Raw genomic sequence first — 19,173 nt, 5'->3', positions numbered from 1 at the left:
GTTGTTACACTCCGCTCTGTTCTGCTGTGACCTCGTGCTTTGGTGTGCAATCCTGCTCTGTGAAGAAATAAATGTTTTCAAGTGTTGACCACGATACGCCGCCTCCGACTCCTTCCTGGCACTACAAGCTTTATATAGCATTTAAGCTTGTTGACTTTTGCAAGGCAATTTAGCCAATTGTTTTAAATATTAGCATTATATAGCATTTAGGCTAGCGGACTTTTGCTTCGCAAGTTAGACAACTGTTGTAAACATTAGCATAATATAGCATTTAAGATAGTGGACTTCTGATATGCAGGTTAGCCAATTGTTGTAAACATTAGCATTAAATAGCATTTAAGAAAGTGGATTCTTGCTTTGCAAGTTAGCCAATTGTAGTAAATATTAGCATTATATTGCATTTAAACTAGCAGACTTTTGCTATGCAAGTTATTCAATTATTGCAAACATTAGCATTATATAGCATTTAAGCTAGGGGGCTTTTTTATGCAAATTCGCCAATTGTTGTAAACATTAGCATTATATAGCATTTAAGCTAGCGGAATTTTGCTATGCAAGATAGCCAATTGGTGTAAACATTAACTTTATATAGCATTTAAGCTAGCGGACTTTTGCTATGCAAGTTAGCCAATTGTTTTAAACATTAGCATTATATAGCATTTAGGCTAGCGGACTTTTGCTTCGCAAGTTAGACAACTGTTGTAAACATTAGCATAATATAGCATTTAAGATAGTGGACTTCTGATATGCAAGTTAGCCAATTGTTGTAAACATTAGCATTAAATAGCATTTAAGAAAGTGGATTCTTGCTTTGCAAGTTAGCCAATTGTAGTAAATATTAGCATTATATTGCATTTAAACTAGCAGACTTTTGCTATGCAAGTTATTCAATTATTGCAAACATTAGCATTATATAGCATTTAAGCTAGCGGACTTTTGCTAAGCAGGTTATCAATTGTTGTAAATATTAGCATTGTATAGCATTTAATCTAGCGGACATTTGCTATGCAAGTTAGTTGGCAAATTATTGTAAACATTAGCATTATATAGCATTTAAGCTAGTGGAATTTTGCTATGCAAGGTAGCCAATTGGTGTAAACATGAACTTTATATAGCATTTAAGCTAGCGGACTTTTACTATGCAAGTTAGCCAATTGTTTTAAACATTAGCTTTATATAGCATTTAAGCTTGTTGACTTTTGCAAGGCAATTTAGCCAATTGTTTTAAATATTAGCATTATATAGCATTTAGGCTAGCGGACTTTTGCTTCGCAAGTTAGACAACTGTTGTAAACATTAGCATAATATAGCATTTAAGATAGTGGACTTCTGATATGCAAGTTAGCCAATTGTTGTAAACATTAGCATTAAATAGCATTTAAGAAAGTGGATTCTTGCTTTGCAAGTTAGCCAATAGTAGTAAATATTAGCATTATATTGCATTTAAACTAGCAGACTTTTGCTATGCAAGTTATTCAATTATTGCAAACATTAGCATTATATAGCATTTAAGCTAGGGGGCTTTTTTATGCAAATTCGCCAATTGTTGTAAACATTAGCATTATATAGCATTTAAGCTAGCGGAATTTTGCTATGCAAGATAGCCAATTGGTGTAAACATTAACTTTATATAGCATTTAAGCTAGCGGACTTTTGCTATGCAAGTTTGCCAATTGTTTTAAACATTAGCATTATATAGCATTTAAGCTAGCGGACTTTTGCTTTGCAAGTTAGGCAATTTTGTAAACATTAGCATTATATAGAATTTAAGATAGCGGACTTTTGCTATGCTGATTAGCCAATTGTTTTAAACATTAGAATTATATAGCATTTAAGCTAGCGGACTTTTGCCATGCAAGTTAAACAATTCGTGTAAACATTAGCATTATATTGCATTTAAGCTGACGGACTTTTGCTTTGAAAGTTAGCCAATTGTTGTAAACATTAGCATTATATAGAATTTAAACTAGCGGATTCTTGCAATGCAATTAAGCCAATTGTTTTAAACATTAGCATTATATAGCATTTAAGCGAGCGGACTTTTGCTATCCAAGTTAAACAATTTTTGTAAACATTAGCATTATATAGCATTTAAGCTAACGGACTTTTGCTTTGCAAGTTAGCCAACTGTTGTAAACATTAGCATTATATAGAATTTACGCTAGTGGACTCTTGCTATGCAAGTTAGCCAATTGCAACAATGCTCCATAGAAATGGCACTAAAACAATCACTCGATGCACCCAGGATTTGAAGAGTTAATAGCGTGTCTACAGTATGTTATTACTACAGAGTCGGCTTCATATTCCTGATTTATTTTCCCGGCCAGGAAACTAGTAGCAACCGTCCCTAGATTGATTCCTATGTGCGGTGGCTTCAATTTCCAACATGCTAATGAGCGCACGCCGTCGTCTCAAGATGACATGACTTAAGAGCGGAGCTTCAAAGTACAAAAATTAGGTATCGTGCAACAGAAATAACAGGAGAGAGAATACGGTTTGCTTGTAAATCAGTCTACTTGTAAACACAGACACTCATATATTTGTATTTTATATTTTGATCGTATATTTGGATTACTTGGATGAACCCCTTTGGTGCCTATCTAATAATATATGGCGGAAAACACAGACAAGACTGAAAAAGCAGTTTCTGCTCTTGCACTCCTCTTTGAAAGAAACTGCTGTATTTTAAGCCAAAACAACTGTTGTGTTTGATAGAACAATATGTCTATATGCTGCCATAGCAGATTGATGGTGCATGAAGCCCCCGAACTGTTTTTAATTTGTCCCTTTTACCCTGGAAACCCCCGTTTACAGACGTCGCGCAACCGTTTTTGTTACAACCCAGCCATAAAACGAAGGTAATTAATTATATTTATTATTCAAAATGCCTGTCATTTTTAGCTTAGAATCATTGATGTCTCATATTTTGTATAAAAAAAAAAAAAATCGACTTAAAAAATTATTTACTCGCTTATTTAAAATTTTTAAACAAATGACATCACAATGAAAAAAAACGGCGTCTGTAAAAACGTCACGGATATCTACCTCATAACTATCGCTTAATTGTATTTTGTTTGTAACTGACACATTTTTTCTGATATGTTAGATGATAAATAATCGATCTAAACAAAGAAAAATTGTAAAAAAAAAAAAAAAAAAAAAAAGTTTAAAAGGGTAAATATATGACCACTCCTTGATGTCTGCGATTTCTGCATCAAGACCCTTGTTATATTACCATGTTTTATCCATAAAATCCCCCCAAAATCCAGCTGTGGCCATTCACAGCCGTGTCTTGACACTCAGAGATACATGCTTCCTGGAGTTTTTGGATCAAAACAAGGTAAATATGCAATAATATCTCGTTAAACTCATGGCGTCTGTAATTCTGCTCTTGCGTGCTCTCACCTCCAGGTAGGGTTTCGCTGTTTAAAAATAATTTTTTTAAAGAATGCCCTCCTGTTCAAAATTTTTCTTCCCCAGAAAATGGAGATTTTAAGCTTTCCAATAATGTATCACACATGCATATCGGACAATTTTGAAAGTTGGCCAAATTGGGGGTCTCAGAGCAGAAATTCAAGTCACCCGAGTGTTTTCCGCCATATGAAATATGATAAAAGTGAAAAAAATAGAAGGAAAAAATGGAAAATGTATGATGTATTTTTGGGGTATTTATAATGTTTTGTGACCTCATATACCTTAACACTTTGGCTGCAATTGACGGCAATAGACGTCCAATCCATTTTAATTCAATTTACTTGCTATTCTCGTCACAATGCACTCATTGGCTGCCATTGACGGCGCTTGACATCCAGTCCATGTTGACAAAGAGGGGCAAAATCACGAACAAAAACAAACACTAACCCCCCTCCCCCCAAAAAACAAAAGACAGGCAAAAGTCACCCCCCAAAATTGGCAAAAACACAAAGGAGAAAAAAATGGGGGAAAAAAACACCCAAAAAATCACCCTAAAAAATTGACAAGTGAGTTGCTATTTTTGTCATAATGCCCTCATTGGCTGCTATTGACGGCATTTGATGCCCAAAAATTGGCAAAATCACACTAAAACCTGGCAAAACCACTCCCCTCCCCACAAAAAATGCAAAATCACCCCCCCCCCCACACACACACACAAAAAACACTAACCCCCCCTCCCAAAAAAACAAAAGTCAGGAAAAAAGTCACCCCCCAAACTAGGCAAAAACACATAGGACAAAAAAATGGGGGAAAAAACACACAAAAAAATCACCCCAAAAAATTGACAATTGAGTTGCTATTTTTGTCATAATGCCCTCATTGGCTGCTATTGACAGCATTTGATGCCCAAAAAATGGCAAAATCACCCTAAAAACCTGGCAAAACCACTACCCTCCCCACAAAAAATGCAAAATCACACACAAAAAAAAAAAACACTAACCCCCCCCTAAAAAAAAAGCCAGGAAAAAAAGTCACCCCCCCAAAAGAGACAAAAACACAAAGGAGGAAAAAAAATGGGAAAAACACCAAAAAAATCACCCAAAAACTTGACAATTGTGTTGCTATTTTTGTCATAATGCTCTCATTGGCTGCTATTGACAGCATTTGATGCCCAAAAATTGGCAAAATCACACTAAAAACCTGGCAAAACCACTACCCTCCCCACAAAAAATGCAAAATCACACACACAAAAAAAACACTAACCCCCCCCCCCCCAAAAAAAAAGCCAGGAAAAAAGTCACCCCCCAAAATAGGCAAAAAACACAAAAAAGAAAAAAAAAAAAACATGGAAAAAAACACATTAAAAAAATCACCCAAAAAATTGACACTTGAGTTTCTATTTTTGTAATAATGCCCTCATTGGCTACTATTGACGGCATTTGATGCCCAAAAATTGGCAAAATCACACAAAAACCTGGCAAAACCACTACCCTCCCCACAAAACATTGGCAAAATCACACACAAAAAATAACACTACCCCCCCCCCCCCCCCCCAAAAAAAAAAAAAAAAAAAAAGCCAGGAAAAAAGTCACCCCCCAAAATAGGCAAAAACACTTTGGCTGCAATTGACAGCAATAGACGTCCAATCCATTTTAACTCAATTTAGTTGCTATTCTAGTCACAATGCCTTTATTGGCTGCCGTTGACGAACCTGTTCATTTTGGGCACTTACGGGTCACTTTCTGTTGGTTTTGAGGAATTCCCGGCTCACCTTCCGTACAATTTGGGTTACTTCCTGTTTATTGGTCACTTCCTCATGATATTGGGGCATTTCTAAGTTACTTCCTGTTGATTTCAGGTCACTCTCTCTTATTTCTGAAGCGCTAATTGGTGATTTTGACCCTGTACATTCGGGGTCACCTGGTGTTCATTTTGAGGCATTCCAGGGTCACTTCCTGTTGATTTGGGGGCATTTCAGAGTCACATTTTGGTGATTTGAGGGCATTTCAGGGTCACTTTAATGCAAAGCTACCTTCAACAACAACAACAACATCAAACTTTCACCGCTATCGATCCTTCTCTTATCTGTCCATTCTCATTTGTGTTGCAGTGCCAGTAACGGCCTGCCAGAGGGCGCCCGTGAGCCGCGCTCTCCCAGTGACGATGCCGCCTACCGCCACGAGAAAAGCGAAGCAGAAGCTCCACTCCACTCCTACGTTTACCCGTCGGTGCTCGCGTCGCATGTGCCTTGCGGCGCCGCTAAGATAACCCCCGACGCGGCGAGCTGCCTCCGCGGGGCCGGCACCGAGGCCGAACGAGAGCCGCCACCATGCCGGGTAACCGGCATCTCGTCGCGGGCTTGCTTCTGCTCTCCCTCGGTGAGTCGCCGCCGCCTTCACTTCGCCTTGACTTTTTTTGCCCAACTGTGTGGGTCGCGTTGATGCTGTTTTTCCTTCTAAAACCTACAAACATGAGGCGACGCTTCCACCTACGACGTCTGCAAAGTTTGTTTGGGCAAATATTGCTTCAAAAAATGAAATAGCAACCAGTGTTGGCAAGTCAAAAAAGTACAATGAGAGAAAGTGTACTTAGCTGCAATGGAAATGAGTGAGTATTCTTCGCGTTACTTCATGGTTGGGTTGACACGATCGATTATTTTGATCGGCGACTATAATCACTGATTATTTATGCGATGAGCTCATTAATAAATCACGTTATCGCTCATTGGTAGCGATTGACAGCGATAGATGTCCGAACCCTCCCACTTTTAATGGTATAACTACAAGAGATAAACTAAATTGAATGTTGAATCATTATCATTTTTATCTCATTGGTTGTCATTGACAACGATAGACGTCCAATTAAATTGAAGTGGGAGGGACGGCAAATGTTCACAATTTTCCGCCTGTATCATTAAAACCAATCTCGTAATATTCCAACGTAATTTTTTTCGTTCGTAATAATGCGACTTTTTTTCCTCGTAGTATTGAGATTTAAATCCTGTCATGTTGTTAATCTCTTAGATTACAAGATTTAATCTCTTGATATGCCAATGTATGACTTTGTTCTCTTGATGTTGCGACGTTAATCTCGATCACAATTTTAATCTGGTAAAGTTAATGTATCTTGTAAAATATAATTATAATCTTGTAATTTTGTGACTTTAATCTCGTTTTAATCTAGTAATATAATCTAGTAATATACCAATGTATGATTTTATTGTCGTAATGTTACGGTTTATATTTAAATATCGCCATGGTATTAATCTCATAGATTAGTTTTAATTTCGTGTCATGTCAATGTATGACTTGATTCTCCTGATATTGCGACATCATAATTTTAATCTCGTATTGTTATTAATCTCAAATATTAGGTAATTGGTAAAGTGTGATTTTAAATTTGCAATATCGTGACTTTAATCTCATTTTAATCTAAACCCCTCTCCTCATATTAATATTATAATCTTGTAATATACCAATACATGACTTTATTCCTGTAATGTTACAACTTTTTCTTAATCTCGTCATGGTATTAATCTCATAGATTACAATTTTATTTCCGTGACATGCCAATGTATGACTTTATTCTTGTGATATTGCGATGTTAATCTCACAATATCACAGTTTTAATCAGGTAATGTTATGTATCTCATAAAATACAATTTTAATCTTGTAATTTTGTGACTTTGATCTCACTTTAATCTCATTTCCCCCCCTCATATTAAGATTATAATCTAGTTATATACCAATGTATGATTTTATTCTTGTAACGTTACGATTAATATTTAAATCTCGTCATGGTATTAATCTTGTAGATGACAATTTTAATCTCGTGATTTGCCGATGTATGACTTTATTCTCGTGATATTGCGACATCACAATTTTAATCTAATAGTTATTAATCTCATATTTAAGGTAATTTGTAAAGTCTGATTTTAAAATTGTGATATTGTGACTTTAATTTCATTTTAATCTACCCTCCTCACATGAATATTATAATCTTGTAATATGCCAATGTATGACTTATTTTGCGTAATGTTACGACTTTTATTTTAATCTTGTCATGGTATTAATCTCGTAGATTACAATATTAATCTTGTGATATGCCCATGTATGACTTTATTCTCGTGATATTGCAACATTATTCTCACATTATCACAAATTTAATCTAGTAATGTTGTTAGTCTCATATCTAGTAATCTTGTAAAATTAGATTTTAATCTTGTAATGTTCTGACTCTAATCTCAAATTCCCCCCCCCTCATACTAAGATTATAATCTTGTAAAGTACCAATATATGACTTTATTCTTGTAATGTTACGACTTTTATTTAAATCTCATCATGGTATGAATCTCGTAAATTACAATTTTAATCTTGTGATATGACAATGTATGAATTTATTCTCGTGCTATTGTGACATCACAATTTTAATCTCATAATGTTAGCAATGTCATATATTTCGCAATTTTAATCTCGTAATTTTGTGACTTTAAAAATTTCCCCTCATATTAAGGTTATAATCTTGTATTGTTACGACTTTTATTTAAATCTCATCATGTTATTAATCTTGTACATTCCCATTTTAATTTCATAATATTCCAACGTCTGACTTTATTCTTGTTTTATTACGATTTTAATCTCGTGAATCTCAAAATTTCCCCCCCACATATCAAGATTTGAATCTTGTAATATTCCAATTTATGACTTTATTATTGTAATATTAGGACGCTAATCTTATAATATTCCAATGTACTTTATTTACATCATTTTTAAAAATCGTAATTACGCCACTTTTTGTCTCTTAATATTATGATTTAAATCTTGTCATGTTATTAATCTCATAAATTACAATTTCATATTAAAATTGATTATTCTTGTAATATTACGGCTTTAATTTTATTTTAATCTCAAAATGTTTCCCCACATATTAAGATTTTAATCCTGTGCTAATCCAATGTATGACTTTAACATCACAATATTCCAAGAATAATCTCGTCATTTACTACGTTAATTTCGTAATACTACCACTTTAATCTCGTAATATTACGTTTATCTTTTTTCTCGTAATGTTATTAATCTCATAAATTACGAATATAATCTCATTATATTCCAACATATGACTTGGTGCTAATCTCATCATATTCCAATTTTATAATTTATTAGCATAGTTTTTATTCGTAATAATTTTTTTCTTATAATATTACAATTTTAATCTCATCATGTTATTAATCTCGTATATCGTTAATCTCGTACATTACCATTTTAGTTTCGTAATATTCCAATGTATGACTTTATTCGCGTAATACTGCGATTTTAATCTCATTTTAATCTGGTTTTCCCCCTCATATTAAGATTTTAATCTTGTAATATTCCAATGTATGACTTTATTCTTGTAATATTACTTTTTTTTCACATAGCTCTCTACCCTGTGACTTTATTCTTGTCATATTGTGACATTAATCTCGTAGTATTATGACTTTAATCTCGTACTATAATGATTTTTTTTTCTTGTACTATTACGATTTCAATCTCATGTTTGTTAATTTTATGTATTATGATTGTAATCTGTGAATATTACTTTTTTCCCTCATGTTATTAAGACTTTAAAATCATAGTATTACAAAATGTGACTTTATTCTTGTAATATTGAGACGTTAATCTCGTAATATTCCAATGTAGTACTTTATTCTTTTAAAATTGTAATTATGCAACTTTTTTTCTTCTTAATATTATGATTTAAATCTTGTTATGTGAATTAGTCTCATTAATTACAAATTTAATTTTGTAATATTCCAATATGACTTTATCCTTGTAACATTGTGGCGTTAATCTCGTGAATTACTACTTTAATCTCGTAATGTTACCACTTTAATCTCGTAACGTTTTCTTGTAATTTTGCAATTATTTTCTAGTCATGTTATCTCAAAAATGACGATTTTGGAATAATCCAACATTTTTTTCCCTCATAATATTATGATTTGGATCTCAGCATGTTGTTAATCTCGCAAATTACAATTTTAATTTCGTAATGTTCCAATATTTTACTTTATTCTCGTAATATTACGATTTAAATCACGTAATATTACGATATTTTTCTCCCAATATCACAATTTAAACTACATATATGAGATAATCTCGTAAAACATGATTTAATCTTGTAATATTGCGATTTAAATCTCAATTTTAATCTTAATTTTCCCCCCCTTTTATTAAAAATTTAATATTGTAATATTCCATTGTATGATTTAATTCTTGTAACATCTGGTTATTCTATTAATCTTGTATAGTATAATTTTAATCTGGAAATATAATTTGATTTTTCTCAGATTATTGATGATTTAATCTCATAGTATTCCAAAGTATGATGTTATTCTCATAATATTGTGACGTTAATCCTGTAGCATTACAATTCTTTTCTCGTAATATGATCATTTTAATCCCATAATATTACGTTTTTTCTCGTAATGTTACCACTTTAATCTCGTAATGTTAGGATGTTTTTCTCGTAATTTTGCAATTATTTTCTAGTAATGTTATCTAAAAACTTACGATTATGTAATAATGCAACATTTTTTTCCCTCCTAATATTAACGATTTAGAGCTCAGCATCTTGTTAATCTCGCAAATTACAATTTTAATTTCGTAATGCTCCAATGTTTGACTTTATTTTCGTAATATTGCGATTTAAATCACGCAATATTGGGATATTTTTCTCCCAATATCACAATTTAAACTTCGTATATGAGATAATCTCGTAAAACATGATTTAATCTTGTAATATTGCGACTTTAATCTCAATTTTAATCTTAATTTTCCCCCCTTTTATTAAACATTTAATATTGTAATATTCCATTGTATGATTTAATTCTTGTAACGTCTTGTTATTCTATTAATCTTGTATATTATGATTTTAATCTGGTAATATAATTTGATTTTTCTCAGATTATTAATAATTTAATCTCAAAGTATGATGTTATTCTCATAATATTGTGACGTTAATCCCGTAGCATTACAATTCTTTTCTTGTAATATGATCATTTTAATCCCATAATATTACGTTTTTTCTCGTAATGTTACCACTTTAATCTCGTAATGTTAGGATGTTTTTCTCGTAATTTTGCAATTATTTTCTAGTAATGTTATCTAAAAAATTACGATTATGCAATAATACAACATTTTTTTCCCTCGTAATATTAACGATTCAGATCTCAGCATTTTGTTAATCTCGCAAATTACAATTTTAATTTGGTAATGTTCCAATGTTTGACTTTATTCTCGTAATATTACGACTTGAATCACGTAATATTACGATATTTTTCTCCCAATATCACAATTTAAACTTCGTATATGAGATAATCTCGTAAAACATGATTTAATCTTGTAATATTGCGACTTTAATCTGAATTTTAATCTTAATTTTTTGCCCCTTATATTAAAAATTTAATCTTGTAATATTCCATTGTATGACTTAATTCTTGTAACATCTGGTTATTCTGTTAATCTTGTATATTATGATTTTAATCTGGTAATATAACTTGATTTTTCTCAGATTATTAATAATTTAATCTCATAGTATTCCAAAATATATATTGTGACGTTAATCCCGTAGCATTACAATTCTTTTCTTGTAATATGATCATTTTAATCCCATAATATTACTTTTTTCTCATATCATTGAGACTTTCATCGTGTAATATTCTAACGTATGCCGTTATTCTCTTAATTTTGCATTTTTTTCTCATATTATTGCCACCGATGGCCCCATTCATTTCCAATGGTAAAACATTTCAAATGGCACATTTAAAAAAAGTCTAGTTTTGAGTTTACTGTATGCGCCTGGGCTGAATTTGAGTGCAGGGACCGGTGCTTAAGTGGGCTGTGTTTTGCACTCGTCAGTGCACAAGCACAGCTGCAGCCACGCAAGAGCGCGCACGCTGTACGCACTCAAGCACACTGTGACTGGCGCGGCGCCATTTGAGAGAAAAACGCTCACAAATGGCTACAAACAGCATCGGAGAAGTAAATTTGCGTTTCAGTAACATTATCGCTGATAGAACCCCGATTTGTTTTGACTGGGAGGGGCGAATAAATCAAGCCTAACCCAAAAGTGACCTAACGTGTACAGGAAATGACCACGGTATACCCCAAAATCTACAGGAAATGATCCAACATGTAACGTGACTCCAGAATGCCCCAAAATCAACAGGAAGTGACCCAAAATTAACATAGTGAACTTGAAATGCCCTCAAGTCAACAGGAAATTATCCAAAATGTACGGGAAGGGACACAAGAAAGAATGCCCTACAATTAACAGGAAGTGACTCAAAATTAACAGGAAGTGACCCAAAATCAACAGGAAGTGACACAAAATGAACTAAGTGAGGTTGAAATGCCCTTAAATCAACCAGAAATAATCCAAAATGTACGGGAAGTGGCCCCAGAATGTCCTCCAATCAACAGGAAGTGACCCAAAATCAACAGGAAGTAACACCAAATGCCCTCCAAATCAATTGGAAGTGACCCAGAATCAACAGGAAGTGACCCAAAATGAACTAAATGAACTTGAAATGCCCTTAAAGCAACATGGAATCATCCAAAATGTACAGGAAGTGACCCCAGAATGCCCTCCAATCATCAAGAAGTGACCCTAAATTAACAGGAAGTGACCCAAAATCAACAGGAAGTGACCCAAAATGAACTAAGTGAAGTTGAAATGCCCTTAAATCAACCGGAAATAATCCAAAATGTACGGGAAGTGGCCCCAGAATGTCCTCCAATCAACAGGAAGTGACCCAAAATCAACAGGAAGTAACACCAAATGCCCTCCAAATCAATTGGAAGTGACCCAAAATCAACAGGAAGTGACCCAAAATGAACTAAATGAACTTGAAATGCCCTTAAAGCAACATGGAATCATCCAAAATGTACAGGAAGTGACCCCAGAATGCCCTCCAATCATCAGGAAGTGACCCTAAATTAACAGGAAGTGACCCAAAATCAACAGGAAGTGACCCAAAATGAACTAAGTGAAGTTGAAATGCCCTTAAATCAACCGGAAATAATCCAAAATTTACGGGAAGTGGCCCCAGAATGTCCTCCAATCAACAGGAAGTGACCTAAAATCAACAGGAAGTAACACCAAATGCCCTCCCAAATCAATAGGAAGTGACCCAAAATCAACAGGAACTGACCCAAAATGAACTAAATGAACTTGAAATGCCCTTAAAGCAACATGGAATCATCCAAAATGTACAGGAAGTGACCCCAGAATGCCCTCCAATCATCAGGAAGTGACCCTAAATTAACAGGAAGTGACCCAAAATCAACAGGAAGTGACCCAAAATGAACTAAGTGAAGTTGAAATCCCCTTAAATCAACCGGAAATAATCCAAAATTTACGGGAAGTGGCCCCAGAATGTCCTCCAATCAACAGGAAGTGACCTAAAATCAACAGGAAGTAACACCAAATGCCCTCCCAAATCAATAGGAAGTGACCCAAAATCAACAGGAACTGACCCAAAATGAACTAAATGAACTTGAAATGCCCTTAAAGCAACATGGAATCATCCAAAATGTACAGGTAGTGACCCCAAATGCCCTCCAATCAACAGGAAGTGACCCAAAATCAACAGGAACTAACGCAAAATAAGCATAGTGAACTATAAATGCCCTTAAATCAATTCAAAATTACCCCAAATGTTCTGGAAGTGACCCTCTAATGCCCTCCAATCAACAGAAATTACCCTAAATCAACAGGAAGTGACCCAAAATTGACAAACTGAGCTTGAAATGCCTTTAAATCAACAGGAAATAACCTGAAATTTATAGAAAGTAACCCCAGAATGCCCTCAAATCAACAGGAAGTGACGCAAAAATGACAAAGTGAACTTAAAATGACCCTGAATGTACAGGAAGTGACCGCAGAATGCCCTTCAATCAATAGGAAGTGACCCAATATCAACAGGAAGTGACCCAAAATGAACAAATTGAACTTGAAATGCCCTTAAATCAACATGGAATGATCCAAAATGTACAGGAAGTGACCCCAGAATGCCCTCCAATCATCAGGAAGTGACCCAAAATCAACAGGAAGTGACCCAAAATGAACTAAGTGAAGTTGAAATCCCCTTAAATCAACCGGAAATAATCCAAAATTTACGGGAAGTGGCCCCAGAATGTCCTCCAATCAACAGGAAGTGACCTAAAATCAACAGGAAGTAACACCAAATGCCCTCCCAAATCAATAGGAAGTGACCCAAAATCAACAGGAACTGACCCAAAATGAACTAAATGAACTTGAAATGCCCTTAAAGCAACATGGAATCATCCAAAATGTACAGGTAGTGACCCCAGAATGCCCTCCAATCACCAGGAAGTGACCCAAAATTAATTAAGTCAGCTTGAAATGCCCTTAAATCGACAGAAAATGATTCAAAATGTACGGGAACTAAACCCAGAATGCCCTCCAATCAACAGTAAGTGACTCAAAAACCAACAGGAAGTGACCCAAAACCAACAGGAAGTGACCCAAAAAGTGAACTTGAAATGCCCTTAAATCAACACTAAATGTACGGGAAGTGGCCCAAGAATGTCCTCCAATCAACAGGAAGTGACCCAAAATCAACAGGAAGTAACCCCAAATGCCCTCCAATCAATAGGAAGTGACCCAAAATCAATAGGAAATGACCCAAAATGAACAACGTGAACTTGAAATGCCCTTAAATCAACCAGAAATCATCTAAAATGTACAGGAAGTGACCCCAAATGCCCTCCAATCAACAGGAAGTGACCCAAAATCAACAGGAACTAACGCAAAATAAGCATAGTGAACTATAAATGCCCTTAAATCAATTCAAAATTACCCCAAATGTTCTGGAAGTGACCCTCTAATGCCCTCCAATCAACAGAAATTACCCTAAATCAACAGGAAGTGACCCAAAATCAACAGGAACTAACGCAAAATAAGCATAGTGAACTATAAATGCCCTTAAATCAATTCAAAATTACCCCAAATGTTCTGGAAGTGACCCTCTAATGCCCTCCAATCAACAGAAATTACCCTAAATCAACAGGAAGTGACCCAAAATTGACAAACTGAGCTTGAAATGCCTTTAAATCAACAGGAAATAACCTGAAATTTATAGAAAGTAACCCCAGAATGCCCTCAAATCAACAGGAAGTGACGCAAAAATGACAAAGTGAACTTAAAATGACCCTGAATGTACAGGAAGTGACCGCAGAATGCCCTTCAATCAATAGGAAGTGACCCAATATCAACAGGAAGTGACCCAAAATGAACAAATTGAACTTGAAATGCCCTTAAATCAACATGGAATGATCCAAAATGTACAGGAAGTGACCCCAGAATGCCCTCCAATCATCAGGAAGTGACCCAAAATCAACAGGAAGTGACCCAAAATGAACTAAGTGAAGTTGAAATCCCCTTAAATCAACCGGAAATAATCCAAAATTTACGGGAAGTGGCCCCAGAATGTCCTCCAATCAACAGGAAGTGACCTAAAATCAACAGGAAGTAACACCAAATGCCCTCCCAAATCAATAGGAAGTGACCCAAAATCAACAGGAACTGACCCAAAATGAACTAAATGAACTTGAAATGCCCTTAAAGCAACATGGAATCATCCAAAATGTACAGGTAGTGACCCCAGAATGCCCTCCAATCACCAGGAAGTGACCCAAAATTAATTAAGTCAGCTTGAAATGCCCTTAAATCGACAGAAAATGATTCAAAATGTACGGGAACTAAACCCAGAATGCCCTCCAATCAACAGTAAGTGACTCAAAAACCAACAGGAAGTGACCCAAAACCAACAGGAAGTGACCCAAAAAGTGAACTTGAAATGCCCTTAAATCAACACTAAATGTACGGGAAGTGGCCCAAGAATGTCCTCCAATCAACAGGAAGTGACCCAAAATCAACAGGAAGTAACCCCAAATGCCCTCCAATCAATAGGAAGTGACCCAAAATCAATAGGAAATGACCCAAAATGAACAACGTGAACTTGAAATGCCCTTAAATCAACCAGAAATCATCTAAAATGTACAGGAAGTGACCCCAAATGCCCTCCAATCAACAGGAAGTGACCCAAAATCAACAGGAACTAACGCAAAATAAGCATAGTGAACTATAAATGCCCTTAAATCAATTCAAAATTACCCCAAATGTTCTGGAAGTGACCCTCTAATGCCCTCCAATCAACAGAAATTACCCTAAATCAACAGGAAGTGACCCAAAATTGACAAACTGAGCTTGAAATGCCTTTAAATCAACAGGAAATAACCTGAAATTTATAGAAAGTAACCCCAGAATGCCCTCAAATCAACAGGAAGTGACGCAAAAATGACAAAGTGAACTTAAAATGACCCTGAATGTACAGGAAGTGACCGCAGAATGCCCTCCAATCAATAGGAAGTGACCCAAAATCAATAGAAAGTGACCCAATATCAACAGGAAGTGACCCAAAATGAACAAATTGAACTTGAAATGCCCTTAAATCAACATGGAATGATCCAAAATGTACAGGAAGTGAGCCCAGAATGCCGCGGAGTTTACAGTAAGTGACCAAAAATTAACAGGAAGTGACACATAATTAACAGGAAGACTGATAAAATCAACAGGAAGTCAAACAAAATTAACAGGAAGTGAGATAAAATCAACAGGAAGTGACCCAAAATTGACAGTGGACTTGAAATACCTTTAAATCAACAGAAAATGACCTCAAATGTACAGGAAAAGACCCCAGAATGCCCTCAAATCAACAGGAAGTGACCGAAAATCCACAGGAAATGACCCAAAATCAACAGGAAGTGACCCAAAATTAACAAATTGAACTTAAAATGACCCTAAATGTACAGGAAGTGACCGCAGAATGCCCTCCAATCAATAGGAAATGACCCTAAATCAACAGGAAGTGACCCAAAATGAACAAATTGAACTTGAATCGATGGTTTTTTTTTGCTCCGCTTTTGCTCGCAGAATACGCTCTTGAAGGACGGCGCACGTCCGTATTGAGCGCGCTGGCAGAGGGGCAGAAGCGCTCCCGTTCGATTTAATAAGCAGAAATGATATTGGACCTTAATGAACCCGGCCGTACTTGACTTCCATTATGCAGAAACGTGACTGCAAGCTTGTTTGTTTGCCACAAACGTGTTCCAGTGGCTTCGGGGCACGTTTGTCTGTGTGGAATATTAATTGCGGTCAGAATCTTCTGTTGCCGACTTGTATTTATTTTCAAAGTTTATATCAATACTCTATGGGCTCTTTTTATATTCCTAGTAGATCTCCAATCCATTTGAAAATGGAAGGCTGGCAGCGAATGAACATACGTTTGTTTAAGAATAAGCCCGTTATGGCGTCAATTTAACAGCAGGGCCGAGAACGAAAAGTGGTATTTGCCATGTGGCAATATGGATTTTGCCATGTGGCATTTTTTTGGTGGCATTTTTTTTTTTTTTTTTGCTATGTGGCCTTTTTTTTTTTTTTTTTTTTTTTGGCCATATGGCAAAATGGATTTTGCCATGTGGCATTTTTTTTTTTTTTTTGCCATGTCGAAAAATTTATTTTGCCATGTGGCAAACTTAATTTTGCCATGTGGGATTTTGTTTGCCATGTGGCAAACTTGATTTTGCCATGTGGCAATTTTTTGCCTTGTGGCAAAATGAATTTTGCCATTTGGCTCTTTTTATTGCCATGTGGCTTTTTTTTTTCTAAAACCATGTCGCAAAATTTATTTTGCCATGTGGCATTATGTTTGCCATGTGGTAAACTTGATTTTACCATGTGGGATTTTTTTTTGCTGTGTGGCAAACTTGATTTTGCCAAGTGGCAATTTTTTTGGCTGTGTGGCAAACTTGATTTTGCCATGTGGCATTTTTTTGCCTTGTGGCAAAATGAATTTTGCCATTTGGCTTTTTTTTTTTTGCCATGTGGCTTTTTTTTTTCAAAAACCATGTCGCAAAATTTATTTTGCCATGTGGCAAACTTGATTTTACCATGTGGCATTTTTTTGCTGTGTGGCAAACTTGATTTTGCCATGTGGCAATTTTTTTGCCATGTGGCAAAATGAATTTTGCCATATGGCTTTTTTTTTTTTTTGCCATGTTTTTTTTTTTTTTTTTTTTTCAAAAACTATGTTGCAAAATTTATTTTGCCGTGTGGCATTTTTTACCATGTTGCAAAATGGATTTTGCCATGTGGCATTTTTTTTTTTTTTTGCCATGTCGAAAAATTTATTTTGCCATGTGGCAAACTTAATTTTGCCATGTGGGATTTTGTTTGCCATGTGGCAAACTTGATTTTGCCATGTGGCAATTTTTTGCCTTGTGGCAAAATGAATTTTGCCATTTGGCTCTTTTTATTGCCATGTGGCTTTTTTTTTTCTAAAACCATGTCGCAAAATTTATTTTGCCATGTGGCATTATGTTTGCCATGTGGTAAACTTGATTTTACCATGTGGGATTTTTTTGCTGTGTGGCAAACTTGATTTTGCCATGTAGCATTTTTTTGCCTTGTGGCAAAATGAATTTTGCCATTTGGCTTTTTTTTTTTGCCATGTGGCTTTTTTTTTTTCAAAAACCATGTCGCAAAATTTATTTTGCCATGTGGCAAACTTGATTTTACCATGTGGCATTTTTTTGCTGTGTGGCAAACTTGATTTTACCATGTGGCATTTTTTTGCTGTGTGGCAAACTTGATTTTGCCATGTGGCAATTTTTTTGCCATGTGGCAAAATGAATTTTGCCATATGGCTTTTTTTTTTTTTTTGCCATGTTTTTTTTTTTTTTTTTTTTTTTCAAAAACTATGTTGCAAAATTTATTTTGCCGTGTGGCAAACTTGATTTTGCCGTGTGGCATTTTTTGCCATGTTGCAAAATGGATTTTGCCATGTGGCATTTTTTTTTTGCCATCTGGCAAAATGAATTTTGACATGTGGCATTTTGTTTCGAGGTATGTGGCGAAATGGATGCGGTAGGAAGTGACCAACAGGAAGTGACCCAAAACCAACAGAAAGTGACACAAAATTGATAGGAAGTGACCCAAAATCAATAGGAAGTGACCCAAAATTAACAAATTAAACTTGAAATGCCCTTAAATTAACAGGAAATGACCCAAAATGTACAGGAAGTTTCCCCAGAATGTCCTCCTATCAACAGGAAGTGACCCAAAATCAATAGGAAGCGACCCAAAATTAACAGGAAGTGACGCAAAAATAACAAAAGTGAACTTGAAATGACCCTAAATGTACAGGAAGTGGCACCAGAATGCCCCAGAATTTAAAGAAAGTGACCCAAAATTAATTCAAAGTGTTTTTGGGGCATTTTGAGGTTACTTCCTGTTGATTTGGAGTCACTTCCTATTCATTAGGGGACATTCTCCATTCGCTTCCTTTTCATTAACCCAAAACCGACAGGAATTGACCTGTAAATTGACTTTTAAAAGGGTGCGAAAACCTTGACAACACTTCATTATGGATACTTTTCAACAGCATTTCCTCTTATCTTTCCTAATCCACTTTGTTGTTTCTCTCTGACCAAACTTGTGGCTTCACCTCCAGCCAAAAATGCGCAACCAAAAGTGTTTTTTGAAGTCAACTAAGGTCTCTGAAAAATAGATGAGATTCCTTCCGGGTGTTAGCAACCCCATCTGACCGAGAGAGTGTGAAAGCTGCCCTCGGCGTGGAAATATGTATATCCTTTTTCGAGCTTTTTATGACTAAGTAATACGCGTCTGCTGAAGTGG

The 19,173-nt window shown here is 35.4% G+C and overlaps 1 protein-coding gene across 3 annotated transcripts in view; it reads left to right on the top strand.

Moving 5' to 3' along the window:
* LOC130917260 (beta-1,3-glucosyltransferase-like) overlaps positions 1-19,173 on the top strand; it is a 133,759-nt gene that overhangs the window by 22,220 nt on the left and 92,366 nt on the right. For all 3 annotated transcript variants that reach the window (XM_057838483.1, XM_057838484.1, XM_057838485.1), the window contains exon 2: positions 5,525-5,792. In XM_057838483.1, the coding sequence (XP_057694466.1) occupies positions 5,744-5,792 (49 nt within the window). In that variant the 5' untranslated portion in view covers positions 5,525-5,743. The remainder of the gene's footprint in view (positions 1-5,524; positions 5,793-19,173) is intronic.

This window comes from Corythoichthys intestinalis, chromosome 6, assembly GCF_030265065.1.
Source record: "Corythoichthys intestinalis isolate RoL2023-P3 chromosome 6, ASM3026506v1, whole genome shotgun sequence".
Classification (NCBI taxonomy): Eukaryota; Metazoa; Chordata; class Actinopteri; order Syngnathiformes; family Syngnathidae; genus Corythoichthys; species Corythoichthys intestinalis.
This window is presented reverse-complemented; position numbering and strand designations above follow the sequence as displayed.